Source organism: Nomascus leucogenys, chromosome 22a (assembly GCF_006542625.1).
Source record: "Nomascus leucogenys isolate Asia chromosome 22a, Asia_NLE_v1, whole genome shotgun sequence".
NCBI classification, from domain to species: domain Eukaryota; kingdom Metazoa; phylum Chordata; class Mammalia; order Primates; family Hylobatidae; genus Nomascus; species Nomascus leucogenys.
Genome location: NC_044402.1, coordinates 72,755,491 through 72,774,204, shown reverse-complemented (window position 1 = coordinate 72,774,204; position 18,714 = coordinate 72,755,491). Strand labels below are relative to the sequence as shown.

The 18,714-nt window shown below is 43.6% G+C and overlaps 1 protein-coding gene across 4 annotated transcripts in view; it reads right to left on the bottom strand.

Moving 5' to 3' along the window:
• The window catches only part of ITGA6 (integrin subunit alpha 6), a 79,248-nt gene extending 73,538 nt beyond the window's left edge, over nucleotides 1–5,710 (bottom strand). For 3 of the 4 annotated variants that reach the window (XM_003253713.4, XM_003253714.4, XM_030804140.1), the window contains exon 1: nucleotides 5,295–5,704. In XM_003253713.4, coding sequence (XP_003253761.1) covers nucleotides 5,295–5,476 — 182 coding nt within the window. In that variant the 5' untranslated portion in view covers nucleotides 5,477–5,704. Of the gene's footprint in view, nucleotides 1–5,294 lie in introns of all 4 variants that reach the window. The other variant, XM_030804141.1, reaches the window with a different exon arrangement.
• Between the last annotated feature and the right edge of the window lie 13,004 nt (nucleotides 5,711–18,714).

Below are 18,714 nucleotides of genomic sequence, written 5' to 3'. Positions count from 1 at the left end.
TGAGAATCACACTTTTATAAAAGGTTGCCCAAGTAGTTACCCTGAAGACCAGCCAGGTTTCAGAACCCCTAAGCTTCCTTCCAGATATAAAGTTATTTGATTCCAGAGTTGTACCCAAGCCCAGAAAGGGAAGATGGGCACTGGGGGCTGAGACTACGTCCACTTCCCACTGCCGCAGTACGTAATCTTTACCATCCTCCCAGGAGCCAGCGGGGGTGCTACACAGATCCCAGATCCCATGCTATGGCTCCTAGGCTTATCCCTGAAGCAGGCAAGCAGCCTTCCCACCATCCTACCAAAAGAGTTAAATATATCCAAGATTCCCTTACTATCCTTGAAGAAATAAACCTACCGCTATCAATTCACAAGTGACTTCACACATGTACTGCACACTTCCATTTGACCCCCACACCCCTGTCAAGTTGCTTTCAGAAGGATATCTATTCCACAGTCATCCTTCTCTATCCAGCCTCATAACAACCAACCACCTCAGCAAGTCCCGAGTACCCACTGCAGTGTAGGTCAGCCTGTATTTCTTGGGTTAGGTTCTAAAGCCTGCCTTTAGGGCAAAAGCCAAGTGTAATTTAAAATCACTCATGAAAAGCCCTTAGCTGGAACCCCCGCCTTTGAAAAATCAAAAACCAAGAATTAACTTCTTGCGCATTTCTTTGCTAAGCTTACAGCTTCCGTTTCCTCAGAGGCAGAAGACACTGAGGCCTGAGCAAGGAAGGGCAAAGAGTTAAAGGGATTTCTCCCTCTCTCCACCCTCAGCAGGAGGAGTTGATGTCACAGGTTAAACTGAGTGTTTAATATCAGACTCTATTGTATTTGCAAAGCATATGCTAGGAGCTAGGAGGCAAAGAAATGAATGTAAGACCCCTGCCCTCACACAAACTACAATCCAGTTGGGAGAGATTAGATCATGTCCTAAAGATAGTGGATCACAGTTAAGCACAAAACATCAGAATTGTCAGATACAATGTGCTACAGACATCCAAAGGAGTTAAAGACATTGCTCTAGTGTAGGATGGGGAAATTTTAAACTGGTTCTTAAGCTATGATTATATTCTTAAAATGGGCTGATTCAGCACTAAATCAGTGTTTCAGGCACAATTGACCCTGTCATCTAAGCTTACGACAGTATTTTCTGTTTTGTCTCACCGTCCCTCTTGAAAATACCAAATAATTCACTGGCCTCACTGTCCACAGTAATATGTTGAGCCGAGGTCTTCAGGGACCCATGCGCCATAATTCTGGTACTATTTGGTTATGAAAGCTTAAATTAAATCTCAATATATTGTTATGCTAAGAGAGTCTATATAACTGAGAACACAGAATAACCACTTCTTTATAATAAAGGAATCCTTTTATATAAGCATTTAACCTGACTTCCCCAACAAATTATTTATACCATATAAATACTTTGACTCTTTTCCCCAACCCTGTCATTACTTGGTCTCACACCAGCCTGTGTTAAACTTGCCTATTTCTGCTTTCTTGCAGAGTCCTAAGACTTCCTGTAAGTCTCGCTGCCCATTTTGGCTTTTTCTCTACTCTGAGCATTCAAGGTGACCCAGCAATCCCTGGAAGATGGCCCTGGGCCACATGGCACTCCGAGTGAATAAACGCAAGAAAGTAAGTGCTTAGGTACACATCCTGAATACAGCTCTGATTCTTGGCTAGCTATAGCCACACTTCACTGGGCTTTTTCAGAAGGGAATAGGGTGGAGGCAGGCAAAGAAGGACGGACCCAGAACTTGTTCCAAGGCCAGCTGGAATAGAGTCAATAGTAAGAGTCCAGGCACCAATATTTAAATAGATAGCCCTGACCTATGCATATGGGAAGCAGTTTGATAAATCAACACAATACAGTACACTTCCAAAATTCAGACGCTTGCCGATTTCTCTAGGTCTGAAGAACATTTCTGGCTTTTCCATTTAAAAATGGCACAAGCATGGGTCAGAGATTCAAATCCACATTCTGTTAAGATTCTGCTCAAGCTGAACTTTCGGCTTCAGCTTCTTCATCTGTAAAGAGAGGCAGCTGGACTAGATGATCTCTAGTTCAGAAAATATGATTTTAAGAGATGGAACATGACAAGTCTGAGAAAAGTCAAGAAGAAACCTAGTAAGGGTGAGAACAGAACAGACAGCGGGCCTGGAGCATTTCTGGAAGACAGTGGTGATCAGAGAGAGACCCCATAAAGAAGAAAATGAGGGTTGGCAGAAATCCAAAATGACTTCATGAGACTATCTCTTATAGATCTCCTTCTTCTAGGTTCTTCCCTGTGATCATATATAGATCTATCTCTTCCCAGAAGAGCTAAGAGTGATGATTCATAGGCTGGATATACCCACAGTTATCATCACATACCTTCCACCTCTGGGAATGACTCAATCTTAACTACCTAAGAGAAATGAAAGAGTCCAAGGTGCTCAGACCCTGACCTCGGTCACTCGGCGGACCAACTCGGCTGACCATTGAGTAATCTTTTGGAGTCTGAAACTTCTTTAATATACAGCCTGAAAACCTGGATGAAGTTTTATGGTATCTACTTCAATTTTATAGTCTCCAAAGCTTTAGGAACACCCAACATGTTTGGGGGCTCTCTGACACAGTATTATTTCTGTCATAAAGTCATAACTACTAGAGTTTAAAATGTGACTGAATAGTTAAAGGCACTATAGAAAATTTAAACTACAAAAACTTATGATAGGTCTTCTGTGATCGTACATTTATCTGACGGTCCCATGCATGTGATATTTTACTTCTCCTTCCTCAAAGTCCCCTGTTCATTAAACTCACTTTTGTTATAATTCTAATTAAGACCTATTAAAGTTAAGTTGCTTTGAATATGGGTTTCATAAACATGACTGAGTTTCAAATATCATTACCCAAAAACAATAACCTTTGGCTTTACTCTCAGGCAATCTTAGAATCACAGAATGTTTAAGACACCTTGTAAGGTACCTGACACACAGTAGGTACACAATTACTGCTTTTTAAATGATCATTAACAGCTACCATTTAGTCAGCAAGTACCCCTGCCAGGCAGGCATTAAGCACTTTGCATATTATCTCTTAATCCTCATAATAACCCCAGTAAGCAGTAATATCTCCATTTTACAGATAAAGAAATTAAAGCTCAAAGTAAATTAACAGCTGCTAATAAAAGGCCGAGAAGGAATCTCAGCTTAGGTCTCTCTCCCACCAGCTCCCTGAAAGACCCCCACTGAGTTTTTCCATGGAGTTTAGGAAGCTGGTCCAGAAGTTTTCTCAGTCTTACTGGCTCTGCCATTTACACCCACATTCTTTACTGTCAAAGGTGACAACTGACCTGTGCTATGGCCTGTGTGTGCTGGTTCTCCTGGGAAGACCAATGCTATTCCTGAAGCTGGAACACTTTACAAAAGCATGGAGGTGGGCAGCACGTGACATAAACCATAGCCTCTTTAAAGCGTGGTCCCTGCCTTTGGACTCTAGGAAACATACAGTCTCCTTATACGGGGCCTCTCCCCTCTGTCAGCTGCTAAGAAGAGCATTTCTAGAAGGCATCAGACCCCACTGCAGGCTTATCCTTACCTCGGAAGGAGTTGCCTCAGCTCTAATACCAGAGAAGCCCAGCAGCAGTAACAAGTTTTAGCAAGCATGCTGCTAACCTTCACGACACAGATTCCTGGCAAAGTCACGTTTTGCAAATGTCCACTGCCAGGATATTTCTTGTCCCAGTACGTTCCCTTCACACTTTTTGCTTGAACAAGTATTTCAAGGAAGCCACCGGTTTCAGTGGGCCTCTGGTGCAGAGAGAGAATGCCCAGGAGAATGAATTCCCTCTGCTGGCCCACAATCATTTCTGCACTAACAAGCTCAAATTCTACACACCAAGTATTCCGAGACAATAAACGTCATCCATTAACTGAGTTAACAGGAACCTTTCATTTCAGATTTATAGCTTAACAACAATTATTTCTGAGAGAAAGCAGAGTATAAGCAGCTGGCCAGGCATACAGCCTCAGACCACCCTCCTAGGCCTCCCCATCCCCAGCTAATTTCTGTGCTTCACGTAGCAGGTGTTATCAGAAAAATAAAACTGACTAAAATTCAGGGACTGCAACATTCACTAATTCCAAAGTTGTTAACTGCTGAAATCCAGAGGTTTCCTCCAGTTCTGAAATCCCATTCGCCTCTCCTAAACACGAAATCTCTTCACTGTGGCTGCACTTTGCTTTCTCCGGTCTGTTGGTCCTGGAAGGTCCTTGGTTCAACTTAAGGCCTGGGTGGGGAGGAGAGACCTTTTGTTGCTACAGCCTATTTTTCAGTAGCACAGATCAAGAATGCAGCCCCATAGCGATTAAGGCGACTAAGCGCCAAAATACCCTCTCCGGCTTAAATAGCCAATCATGTGGGAACCAAACACTGTTTAAGAAATAAAAGGAGAGGCCAGTAGTGCCGGTCTCCTCTTTCTCCTGGGAGGTTTACCGCTACGGTGGGGGGGCTGTCCCTTACAAACCTTGTTTGCAAAGTCCAGGCTCAGATCGGACATTTTGCTTTAACCCCTCGGCTGTGCCCGCCCAACGCGGGAGCCGAGCGGGTCTCCGGTGCGGCCGAGTACTTTGGGGGCTGGGCACATCACTCAGACTTGTTTTCTCAGCTGATCTAGTCCAGCGAACAGGTGCTTGGTTAATTCCCGCCCCACCCCCCCACACACACTCTTTTTGTAAGGCATGTAAAAGTATCTCCTAAGGAGCGCCCCCGCCTTGCTGGGAAAGTCATTGCAGGACACATGGAAAGTGGCTTTCCAACTTGTGCGGGGCGCGCCAGTCTGCTGGGGAGACGGGGTGCACCGTGAGTGTGGGAAAGGCCTGGACCATCCTGGAACTACGCTCCCTGCAAACCCACAGCAGCGCTGCGGTGACCCCGCACGCCACCCCAGCCCCAAACACACACGTGAAGCTCAGCAAAGCGTGCCACCTGCCGGGGTCCCAGCAAACATGCCCGGAGGGAAGAACCGGCGGAAAGCACTTTGTTTAAAACAGAAAAAAAAGTAAACTCTCCCGGGGCCCAGCCTAGCCCTCGGGTTCTCCTCCTTCCCGAGCTGAATGGGGTGAGACGCCGCGCGGGGCGGGTCAGGGCGGGGAGCCGAGCGCGCTGGGCGCTGGGTGCGCCTCGGCCGGCCCGGGCGCGACCCACGGGCCAACTCCTCCCCGGGGCCGGCGGGAACAGGGCGCGCCCTCGCCTCTCCTCGCGCGCAGGCCGGCGCCCCGGTGGGGGTGGGAAGGGTCGGGGAACTCACAGCCGCTTGTCCTCGGGCTGCAGTTGCCAGTGCATGGCCAGCGAGAAGCCGAAGAGGCTCCCGGGGTCTCCATATTTCCGGATCACGTTGTCCTCCCGAGTGTCCAAGTTGAAGGCTGCGCCGAGCCGGGGCAGGAGCCCCGCCGACAGGTAGAGCAAGCACAGCTGCCCCGCGGCGGCCATGGGCGGATGCACGGGGAGGGGAGCGGGAACCTGCAGCGACCGCCCTGCGCTCCGGGCTGGGTCCGAGGCTGCCGCGCTGCTGCTGCCGCAGCCACCTTCGCCTCCTCTCGCCGCTGCGCCCGGCCCCACCCCCGGGAAGGGTCGCGCTCTCGGTCCGGCCGCTCCCCCTCGCGGGCAGCTCGCGACCGCTGAATGAGCCCGTTGTTCTCTGGAGACTAGCAGGCGTTTTATCAAGTGACGAGGACGCCGGCCCCGCCCCTCCCCACCCTCTCGCCCCTCCTTGCGCGCCCGCGGCCCAGCACACCGCCCGCACCTTACCCGCCGACTCTGGCGTCTCCAGCGGCCCGGTACCTGCCCGGAAGCCACGACGTGGGAGACCCGGAGGCGAGCTCGCGGCGAAGCAGCCCCACTGCGCCGCCCTCTCTGGAGAGAATTGTGGTTGCCGAGCAGCACAGAACGAGGGAGACTTTACTACCCGTTATAAAGAAAAGTGCAGGTGATGCACCGGGCCTCGTTGCCTGAGCAGCCTGTTCTTGCAGATGTGGGCCCACGTGCAGATGCATACGTCATTCATACTCTACAGGTGTTTGTGGAGTGCTTAAGGCGTGCCCAACACTTGGGGACTGTTCTGGGTCCTCAAAGACCTAACCCTCAAAAATGATCACAGCACACACCTTGATAGTGCTGTATAATGTACACAACCCAGCCATTACCTCAATTCATCCTAACAGTCCTATGAGGTAGGTGTTTCTTTTTGCAGTTCAGAAAACCGAAGCTCCGCCTTGCCCCCAGATCACCTAGGATTTTGCCCAGGTGACCAGGAGAGCTCGTGGAAGAAGTCACGCAAGTCAAGGATGGGTTGTTTAAAGTGGCGCCAGGAGCTCAGGCGATGATGCCGTTCTTTCCTAGCCCCGGACTTTCAGAACTAGTTGTGGGGAGAACTGCTGGGCCAAGAGACAGCTCCGAGTTCTGTGTGGGTCGCATGAAGACTCCTGCCTCCAGGACATGAGGCGGGGCTCCAGTGAGGTGTTGGCCCTAGGGGCAACCTTATCCTGCAGGGGTTCTTAATCCGAGGAGAGATAATTAATTCAAGGGTACTGTGAACTTGGATGAGAAAAAATTTACATCTTAATTTTCACTAACCTCTGACATTTAGCATGTTTTGCCATTATGAACGTAGACAACAAACTACAGTAGCAGTAGGATAAGTATTTATGAGTTAGTAATCACTAGAAACCATAGGTTTTTACATCACATCACAGTTGTTGCAAATATCTCAAATAACAGTAGTTATTAGACAATCAGCCAGATATTATATGTCAATAATGAAGCACATATATTGCTCTAGCACAAATTTTTAAAAACATTTTGTTAACTATATTTCAATATTATTGGCTTTTTTTGTAACCTCTTGTGGTTTATGTATTTAAAACCCTTCTTCTGAGAAGAGGTCCATGGTTTTCAGCAGCCTGCCAAAGGGGTCCCATGGCATGAAAAGGTTGGGACGTGCTGGCCTGAAGCCTTCTGGAATGCCCTGGGGAGCCCTCTTTGGAATCTGACATCCCTGCATTGGAAATACACGCAGGGTGCAGCCCCAGGAAAGAGCAGGAGCTGTGTGTGCGCAGGGGTAGGGGGTGGCCTCTTCTTTACCTCAAGGAGTATTCAAGAGAACAGCATGTGCTACTCAGAAAAGCTGCGTGAACATCATCAAGGGTCCCCACAGGTGGTAGCAGTTGTCCGAGTAAGTCCATCAGTATTAGGGGTGTGTACCAGTTCCTTTCCAATCAATAACTCCAATCAATTATAGTCCAAAGTGGGGTGCAGTGGGTTTAAATTCAGTAGGTGATTTTGGAGAGCACAGTTTTAACAAATACATCTTGATAAGATTGAGAAACTATTGGAGACAATAATCTAGTAAACTAAGAAGTATTTGCAACGTGATTTTTCATGCAAATAAGTTGCAAGTTAGCCTTTTCCCTTCGTGTAAAATAGGTACTATTCCAGAGAGATGGGGTCCAGACTATTATAGCCACAGTATAATGAACCTCACTGCAGAGTGTACTCAGCCAGGAGCCGGTGATTTGGCTGTAACGGTTGCTGAAATATTCTGAATTGGTTGATAAAAGCTGCTGCCCTTAGCTCCTCACGGGCAACCATCCCTGCCCTGCCCATTTTCCTAGGACTAAGCAACTTCCTCACAACCTAGCAAATGAAAGTTTAAGCCCTTAAGCCCTGGTGCAGCAAGGGCTCCTTCTGCTTGGATATCCCCATGTCATACCAGCTTGGTATCCCCATGTCATTCCATCAGAATATCATTCAAATGATATTCTGAATATCACCCCTTGCTTCTAAGAGTAATTCTGTGGACCATTCATTCCTGTCTTCCCAAGATGTGTTTAGTGGATGATGTATGAATGGCCAGAGTTATTTACTTTATCCCAAACACAGATTGTGCTCAAATTGAAATTCTAAATAATATTAAATTTAAATATCACAACTACATGTATAGCATTACTGAAGCAAATTATGCTTGTGTGGGAAGAGGTTCCGATAAAGAAAAACAAGGCTGGGAGTCTTGTTCTAGAATATGTCAAGCACCCGTCGCAAATGGAAAACTTACTAGCTCAGCGCTCCTACTTGCCACCTGTCTCCTACCTACTTGAAGTTGAGTCAAACTCTCTCTTAACATAGATGCCAAAGATACTTGGAGTCAAACCCTCACTCTTGACATAATTTATTTGAAGATTGTCAGCTCCTTCTGACTATAACAATCAAGTTTTGGCCAGTTGCGGTGGCTCACGCTTATAATCCTGGCACTTTGGGAGGCGAGGTGGGCAGATCACCTGAGATCAGGGGTTCGAGACCAGCCTGGCCAAAATGGTGAGACCCTCCCACTCCACCACCCCGTCTCTACTAAAAACACAAAAATTAGCTGGGTCTAGTGATGGGCGCCTGTAATCCCAGCTACTCGGGAGGCCAAGGCTCGAGAATCACTTGAAATGGGGAGACAGAGGTTGCAGTAAGCCAAGATTGCGCCACTGCACTCCAGACTAGGTGACAGAGCAAGACTCTGACTCAAAAAAAAAAAAAAAAAAAAAAATCAAGTTTTGTGACTCAGTTGTTATTTCCATTGTAAAACAGAGTTGGGTGTTTTACAAAAGTATCTTACAAAAAGGAGGTTTAGAGGTCATTCTGGATCTGCTGAGGACACATCAATCTCTGGGGCCAAAGGAATAAAAGAATTCAGAGCCCTAAAAATTAAAGACCTGGGCAGGGAGTACACAGTTTTAATGGGGAAAACAAAATCTGGGACAGGAAGATACTTGTCTGGAACCAAAGGGAGAGAGATAGCTTGGTGATAAAGGTGTGCTGAGTATATAGGGCATGGGGCATGTGTGTGTGTGTGCTAGCACACATGCCTATGAAAACAAGACATGCACGGTGCAAGAAGGGCCCTACAAATCCAGTTAACTGGCAGAACCGTGTCTAAAAAAACAAAAAAGGCTGATTAGAAAACAAAATAACACATCACAGAAGAAACTTCTATAAACTGAACATTTTTAATTAAAAGGCAGTGAAAGCTATGAATAGAGGTATTTGCTCAGGTGAGAGCTTTTGAATTCTTATGTTTTACCAGTACACTTTTCAAAATAAAATTATTTATTTGTCCTATATCCCACCCTCTGTAGAAGAGCTTTCAAAATAATTTTAGAATATTGGTCATTCATGGAGAAGTCTAAAGAATCCATGTCATGCCTAATATATTTTCCATTCCCTGAGACCTACTTTAATCATTTTGTTATCAAGTTCACTGTTATATTGACTTCATCATCACCAACAGCAGAGAATATATTTGCTTTTTTCATGCAACATAAAAACTAGTTATTAGGCCGGACATGGTGGCTCATGCCTGTAATCCCAGCACTTCTGGAGGCTGAGGCAGGCAGATCACCTGAAGTCAGGAGTTCAAGACCAGCCTGGCCAACTTGGTGAAACCCCATCTCTACTAAAAATATAAAAATGAGCCGGGCGTGGTGGTGATGCCATAATTTCAGCTACTCAGGAGGCTGAGGCAGAAGAATCGCTTGAACCCAGGAGGCAGAGGTTGCAGTGAGCCGAGATCGCACCACTGCACTCCAGCCTGGGCAACAGAGCAAGACTCCGTCTCAAGAAACTAGTTATTGAAAACATCTCTTTATTCTCTTTCTGTGGTTACATTATCCCAACAGTTTTACATATTTCCTGGAGCCCTTTAATGTGAGGTCATCCATGAGAGTGGGTAGCACATGGTCTCTGGAACCCAAGTTCTTTATTTCGGGTCCTGCCTCTGCTCCACACTAGCCACAAGGCCATTTAATCTCTCCATGTCTCAGTTTTCCCAGCTGTAAAGTGGAAATAATGACATGTCATCTACCCCTCAGTAGTTGCCTTTTCTTAAGGATTAGTAGAGTTGATGTTATCTAAAGCACTTAGAATGTTGTATGAAAACCAGAGCTCCCACCTGTGTACAGTCTTTCAAGATAACGGCTTTTATGAGCTATGCATTGACCACAATATACTTATAGTTTCATGAACTAAACTTAATAAACTGTTCTGACTAGGGATTCTACTATTCAATGGCAGAGTTTTTGTTCCAGAGAAAGAAATAGAGTTTTCCCATACTGTTTTTTTATTTGTCTTTTTATATTAGGTTCAGAGTTTTCTCTTCTACACTGAAACTTAATGATTTTGTGTTTAAAAAAAAAAAAAACAGTGACATTCGCTCTAAGTCACAGACCATTTAATAGGGGCAAACCTGCCTTTGGTTGGGATCAGGAGACTCCATACTGCCAGCTGTTCCTTATTTTAACACCTAGATCTATTTTGAAGTAAATTGCATTTGAAAGTTTCTGATTCACTTACAATGAGCTCATTAAAATGTAGAGTGTTTCACGTTGCCATTTTAGATGGGCAAACTTTTTTCAAGTTTGTTTGAGGGAATTTTTCTAAGCCAGGAAGCCACATTTTGCCAGCCAGAAATAAACTCCAACCTTAAATGAATCAAGTTAAATCTAAAACTGAGTCACAAGGCTGGGGTGAAATCCCCACCTGGCAAATTTGGTTTTCCATCCCCACCTTCATTAGAAACAAACATGAAGCTATGTACATCTCATGCCACACGCAATGCACTCTTGAAAGACCAAACATGGAGTAGACATTTTAAAATTAAGTTATTTAAAGAGAAAAATTCATTGCTTTCTATAAAAATATCTCCTGTGGGAAAAAAAAAAAAAAAAAAGGCTGATTTTGAGTTAGGACTTAAGCCAGTGATCTGTGGAGTGTATCAGGTGAGATTAAGGCAAACACTCATGGAAGGCAGTTTAGCCTCACCCTCTTCCCGGCTGAGGGCCTGGAGCAAGTTACCCAACTTCCTTAGGACTCAATTTTTTTTTTTTTTTTTTTAGAGTAAGTCTCGCTCTGTCACCCAGGCTGGAGTGCAGTGGTGCAATCTCAGCTCACTGCAACCTCCGCCTCCCGGGTTCAAGCGATTCTCCTGCCTCAGCCTCCTAAGCAGCTGGGATTACAGGCGCGTGCCACCATGCCCAGCTAATTTTTGTATTTTTAGTAGAGACAGGGTTTCACCACGTTTGTCATGGTCTCGAAATCCTGACCTCGTGATCTGCCTGCCTTGGCCTCCCAAAGTGCTGGGATTACAGGCGTGAACCACCTCACCTGGCCTAAGACTCAATTTTCTAATCTGTAAAATACCAGAATTCTTACCTCATCAGGTTGTTATAAGGATTAAATGAGATTATATAAGTGAGGTATATAGTGCAATGTCTACTATTAAACGCACGCTGAAATAAAATAGTAGCTGTGAAAATGTAGGTGAAGAAAGCATACTAGAAAATAAAACGAGGGGACTTCAAATAATGGAGATTAAACATACGGAGAGGCAATATGCAAATAAGGTCACTTGTGCCCCATATTCGCGTCATTTAAATGGTCAGCATAAACCATTCCTTATCGTTATAGCTTGGCAAATACAGTCATCCCTCGGTATACACAAGGGATTGGTTCCAGGACCCCTGCACATAACCAAAATCCATGCATCCTCAAACCCTGAAGTCAGCCCTGAAAATCCGCATATAGACAAAGTCAGTCCTCCGCATTCACTGGGTTCATATCCCGCAAATACTGTATTTTCAATCTGAGAGTTTTTTTTTTTTTAAATCCATGTTTAAGTGGGCCCCCGTGGTTCAAACCCATGTTGTTAAAGGGCCATCTATAATCTCTGTCATGTGATAGTTTCCTGGTGCCAAGGTCTGCATAGAGACAAGTTGGTGCTTCACTCTGGGTCTGAACCATTTCTGTCTTTTGCCAGGATTTGGAGAAGTAACAGTGGGTCCCAAACTCTGTGTCCACCGGAACTTCAGAAGAGACAAACAGTTCAGAGGACAAGCTAGCTAGGAGGCCTGGGGGGAATAAAGAGACAAAAGCACAGGGACATTACTGAACACGTCCTTATCACAATCTGCTCAGCCAAGGAGAAAGTTAGCACTATGAATTATCCAAAATCACAGCCAACTTATTATTTTGTTTGGAGCTTTATCTTCTTGAATACATCGTGCTGCTAATATTAAAGCAGCTTATACTACTTAAAATAAGCTGACAGGATAGTTATGAGGACATGTCACTTGATAGGGAAATCAAATCTTGAACTTTAAAATTTCTTCAACATTTTTGAATCTGGAAAGCAAGACACTGGCAGGTGAAAAGTTACATAGTCACTATATTTAACAGGTCCCTTCTTATGGCACATTAACAAAACATTTGAAGCAATGCAATAAATTCTGCCCTGTGAACACACTACTCTATAGAATAACAAAGAAAGGAGGAAAAGAACGTAGAAATCTGAACCACCTAATAGCCAAGAATGTCCCTATTGCAATGGCTTTGTTGTCCCAGATCACATGCCCAAAAGTGAAGGGCCAAACGTTTCTGCATTATACGACATATTTCTGAACTTTCCCTGGTGAAAAAGGAGAAAAATGGGTTCACAGATACTTACATCACATTTCATGTTCAAAAATCTTTTCAAACCCTAAAGTCAGTGCCTCTCCACAAAGCAAAAGCCAGTGTCCTAATTTTATATCTGGAGACACTAAAGCAGGGACTTTTCCTAAAAAGAATGTCAGTCTCTCTGACCAAATTAAAATTTGGGATTTCCCGACTTCTGATTTCATAACCCAGACCACTCCATTGAACCCTTCTTCAGCCTTGGCAGACAAATTCTCCATGGAGACCAAATCTCCTGCTTCCCAAACAAGGAACTGTAGCAGTTTGCAAAGTGTGATCTTGAGCCAATGTGTTTTCTGGCAGGGGAAAAAAAAACACCAGTAACACGTTGTCAGTTAGGTTGGGATGTTCAGGCGTAAACACATGCTACTTGTTCATCCTGCTTACAGAAGGATGCAAAGCACAGAAAGGCTACTTAGGGGGATTTGTGCCCCCACTTAATCCAATAAGCCAGAGTGAATTTTTTCAGCCTTGGGCCCTACTAGGAAATAGAGCCTCCAATCCATTGCCCCAGAAGTTTACTTTCCCCAAGTAGCCAACCCACCCCTGGTTGCTGTTGGTTACAGAAACAGTTGGGTAAATGCCACATTGGTTGAAAAGGAGGTAAGAGTATGGGAGACAGTCACCCCTTTGATTTTGGAGGGCTTTTAGAATTTCTTAACTTATACTCTGTAAATAACCAAAATACATCTATTTCTCTGAGACTTTATGTGCTGACTACAGTCAGCTAGCAATGTCTTTAGTGCTTATAAACAGTTCTCATCTGTATTTTTAAAATAATTCAAATGCAGGGAAAATAATTTGAGAGTTATGTGTATTTTGAAAATATGCTCCAAAGTTGAAACATTTTCAAATGTTAATCAAAAGGATTTATAGCTATAGATTATACTCCAGCCATCAGCCACTTATGTAACAGTGAAACAGCAAAAGAACTAACATAGCAAACTCCATTTTTGTTTAAGGAGCCTTTAGCCTGCACGTAAGCTAGGATAATTTTAGAGCACTGAGAAAATATGCAAAAACAACAATCATGTAGTTTTTGCAACGAACTCTGGGATTAAAGGAAAAGTATGTAAACAATTAACTATGTTTTGTTAAAGATTTATAGGAGTGTTGTGACCTGACCAAGGACACAAACCTCCTCAGACCCTCATTGGCGTCCAGATGTCTGCGGTCGTTGGTCACATCTTGATCCCAACCCTCTCTTCTTCCCTCTGTCTTTAACATTAAAAAGAGCCTGAAATTTGTACTGACTTAATATGGTACTTTAGGATGCTAGTCCACCATCTTCTTTGTTTACTGGATCTCCGAATAAACCTGCTTTTCCTCCCACCAACTCTTGCCTCTCAAGTTTTGGCTTTTGGGCAGCAAGTAGCAGAATCTAGGTTTGGTTACACTTACGATAAATTCAAAGAGGAAGGTGGGCATTAAGTAGATGCTCTTTCCATCTGCCCCAGCTCTCCCTTCCTAGTCAACAGTCTGCATATCCCTCTCTCTTATCTCACATTGAGGGACACTGTGATTTATTTGCCTACTTAGATGCCTACTATTAAATCCTTAGTTCCTTCAGAGTAGGGACCATGCCTTGGTCATTTTTCTATCCCTGATGCCAAACACTGGCCTTAGAGTACAGAAGCTACCAAAAAATCACTGTGTTACCAAAGGGTTTTTACCAATCATCATTTTTATGCCAGAAGGCTTCTTTGAAGTTGAAAGGATTTTGTTGTTGCTGTTGTTGTTGTTGTTTTATTTTTAGAAAATGTGTCATCCTTGCATTACATTCTTAAAATGGAGCATACTGTACAGTGTACTTTATCCAAAGGGTACATGCTGTCTACCCAGATGAGTAATTCTCATGGAAATGAAAAACTGCATCAAGTCAGCTGATTAGCAAGGCACCATTTTGGACTCAAAGTCTCTGGTGCTATAATGCTGTCAACAATCCAAAGATATCGAGGAAAAAGTTAAGATGAGCTGCATAATCTAGAATGGAAATTCCTAGAGCAGGACTTCGGGGTGGTTGGAGGGAAAATGGGGAGAGGAGGGTAGATTGGAAAGGGGGCCATGATGACTGCAAATTGAGAAGCCCTTTGAACAAAGCAGCAGGGTTCTGGAAGGGGTAGATTCCCTAAACTGGAAAATGTATTTGTTTCACTCTTTGGTCTACTGTGCCAAGATACTCATAAAGCTACCATCTTCAATGTGTCCCATCCTTTAGTCACCATACAAAGACATGGTGACATGAACTAGAAAGGAAATGGTTGAGATGATAGACTCCTCTAACCATTTCTCCCTCCACTGCCCAACCCAGCCAACCCACCCAATGGTAAATAACTGGGTCAGTCTCTGCACCCTGCCCTCTCCCTATTCCAACTGTACATATCCAGATGGTAAGAGGCTCAATGCCAGCAAGGTCTTCTCAGGAAAATATTTGGGAAAAGGCATGCATTGAGTATCATAGCAGACATGGCTGAGGTTTATGAGCTTGAAGAAGTGTGTGCCTATGAGTGTGCCTACGAGTGTGCCTTTTCATTGCAATGAAAATGAAAAGACTGAAGGAAACAGCCTCTGTTCACACCTGCAAGGATGACATGGTATCCTTCAAAGCCACAACTATAGTGTACATAGAATTCTGGAGACATAGAAGGTATGTGAAGGAGTATGGTTACAATATGAGATGGTAGACCATGATGCAAGGAATGGGAAGAGGCATCCAATGTGTGAGTCCCAGTATTTAATACTTATGGGCTATACGTATTGTTTTACCTAATCAATTTTCTCTGTGATTTATTCAAGCTTGACAGTAAAATTTCCAGCCAAGAGTTATCCATTTGAAAGCTAGTTTATTACCCCCAGTCATATATTCCATTTAATGGATCTCTCAAGTGTTACTGAATATTATTAAGTACTGAGTTCATGATAGAATTAAAAGCCATGGGCCAGGCGCAGTGGCTCACATCTGTAATCCCAGCACTTTGGGAGGCTGAGGTGGGCAGATCACTTGAGGTCAGGAGTTTGAGACCAGCCTGGCCAACATGGTGAAACCCCGTCTCTACTAAAAATACAAAAAATTAGCCAGGTGTGATGGTGGGTACCTGTAATCCCAGCTACTCGGGAGGCTGAGGCATGACAGTTGCTTGAACTTAGGAGGTAGAAGTTGCAGTCAGCTGAGATCAGGCCACTGCACTCCAGCCTGGGTGACAGAGTGAGAGTCTGTCTCAAAAAAAAAAAAAAAAAAGTAAAAGCCATGTTGGTGGGGAGAAGAGCACCGACAAAACCAAATTTAGAGCCTATGTTCTAAGAGAAACCAAGCCTGGCAGAGAATATGGCATCTTTTGAATAAGGAATATGCCTTTTTTAAAAAAATTTGGGATTATGTAAGGGTTTCTTTTCTAAAGAATATTTTTTTTCTATTTTTTTTTCCATTTTTGGGTAAGATATGTGAAAAATGACTTGATTTAGAATACTGAATTATTTTTCTAAGGTCAAAAGAAAGTGAGGCAGATTCAAGACGGCTACAGATTTTTTTGACATTCCTCTCATTAAGAAGTAGGGTCTACTTCTCTTTCCCTTGAATCTGAACTGGCCTTAGTGACTTTCTCGACCAATAGAAATTAGCAGACATGATGACCTGGGAATTTCAGGACTGAAATATAAGAAATCTTATGTCTTATTCCTGGGCCTCTTGGGAACTCATTCTTGAACCTTGAGCCACTATGTAAGAAGCCCAGCTTCCATGGTAGAGTGAATATGAGGCCACATGGAAAGGGAGAGGTCCAACTGAGCCCATCCTTCTAGCTGTGCAGGCCAAGGCTGTGGAAGTAAAGCTATCTTGGAATCTACAAACCTGCCTACCCACCAGCTGAATAACAGAGTATCCCCCGCTGACACTAAATGGAGAAGAACCACCCAGCCAAGCCCTACCTGAATCACAGACTCACAGAATTAAGAGGTATTTATAAAATGGTTGTTGCTTCAAGCCACTAATTTTAGGGCAGTCTGTGATGAAGCAATGGATGGCGTAAAATTCCCACAAGGGACTCTTCTGATGGTGGGTGTCAGCTTCTATTCAGAAGCTGGCCACTTCCTCTGCCATTGTCACAGTGGGGGCAAGTCTGCAGTGCTAGGCCAGGGTCTACAAAGTGATTGAGTCATGCTTTTTGAGAAGTGAGATCAGTTATACTGGCTAAAAAGGGACTAAAAAGAGTTTTGGGGGTGATGACTTTATGGCTCCATGACTAATTCCCAACCACTCAATAATAGGTCCAAGGCATGTGCCACTGGGATAGGTTTTACACACTTCCCCGAAGCCTCTTGTTTAGGGTGGGGATGGGAGATAGCTGGAAACAAAAGCAGCTCTGTCTGACATTGTGTGGTTGGTAATCGCTTCCGCGGATCCACACAGTGCTCCCTGGCCCACTTCATCTTTATTTTAAAGATTCTTTTCCAATCCTTAGTTATTATTAGCGTTAAACATATCTATGATCGCAAAGAATTTGAAAATGGCACTGTAGAGTTTCTGGTAGGCAGGAGGACAAGTCCGAAAGTGTCAATTCAACGTGGAGCCTACAAGCTCCAATACAAGGGAGGCCTTCTACAAACTTAAAAGATCTTCTACCAAAGTCTCTTAGCCTTCCTCTTCATTAAAGATTTTGTGTGTTTTCCCCCCTCTCCAGCTCTAGTTTCATTTTGTGAAAAGGTTCACTGCCTTATGTGCCATGAGCAGACAGGCTTATCGAATGAACTGTAAATCTAATCAGTTTGGCACAGGGGTTTCATGGGAGCCATGTAAACAATAGCTGGAGTTGCGTTAAGCTTCAGTGACTCCAACTGATTCCCAGTTTGGTTCATTTGTGAAGAACAGTTGGAGATACAAAGCCAAGCCCATTAATTTCTAAAGAGCAATTCTAAGAGAGGAATGAGCTGTCGATCCCCAGAAGGTTTTCACTCCATGCTATAACTACAGGATTTTATTTATGGCATAAGGTGTGTCTTCCAGTTACTATTTCCTTCCACTTCTCCAATATTCTGTATTTCTAAGGAGATCCTGGCAACTCTTATTGAAATTGGAATCCTGTGGAGGAACTGAGCGGAGAACTTCTCCAAGTTCCTATGGTCTCTAAAATAGTGATCAAAGTATGGTCTTGGATCCCCCACCTGTGTTCTCTTTAAAATGTAATTGCGCCCTATGTTACTTCTGACAAATGGACTTAATTAGTTTCAGTTCTAGTTCTCATTCAATACTTTTACAGAAACACATTTTTGATTTGAATTTCACTCTCAAGACTATAAAGTTTATATAGTTATAGTGCTGAAGTCACACCAGTTTTTAATCTCCTAAATTCACACATACTTAGTTTCCAGATGGAAAAATGAATATTCACCACAGCTCTATTAGGAATGCCAATTTCCCATCAGTCCCTAGCATTGGGCAACGCAGTTATAATACTGCGTTAATTTAAGACATCTTCTGGTCCTCCGAGCCTTGTATTTACATACTAGCTGAAACTGCAAGTGGAAATGAATGGAGCTGATGATATTTGCCTTATCCCAATTTTTCTGTGAGGAGGAGAAAAACACTTGTGCTTCAAATAAGCAGATGTGAAAACACTTCTCACTAATCAAAATGTTTACCACTAGGTTATGAGAGGCTGCCTGTTTAGAGGCAGTGAACCTGATATGTATACTTAGCAATATAAGTCTATTTAGTTTGACAAAACCTTAGAGCAGAATTTTTTCAGCTTAGTTCAGGATGATCACTAGCAACGCCACACTTCATTTTTTTATTGAACTTGGATCCAAGAGGGCCTGGTGTGTCTATTTCAGTATAGACTCTCACACCAATATATTTATGCTTCAAGTCACCACACCCAGAAGTGATGCAGTGGGGGAAATGCAAAGAACAACATCACTGTAAGATTCACAGAACGATCTTTGTAAAATATTTTATATTGAATTAAGGAAATTTACATTGGAATTAATTAAATTAAGTCTCTAATATTCTGGAAGACAGTAAAAATAATGCTATTGTTCTCAATTTGATCCCAGGCAGCTGGAAATATTCGTAATAGGAAATTCATGAAATAATACATATGAAGATGACAGAAAATTACAAATGTGATTCTGTAAAGAGCTTGGCATAGCAACTTGTCTAATTTCTTTCTATAATAAAATTATGG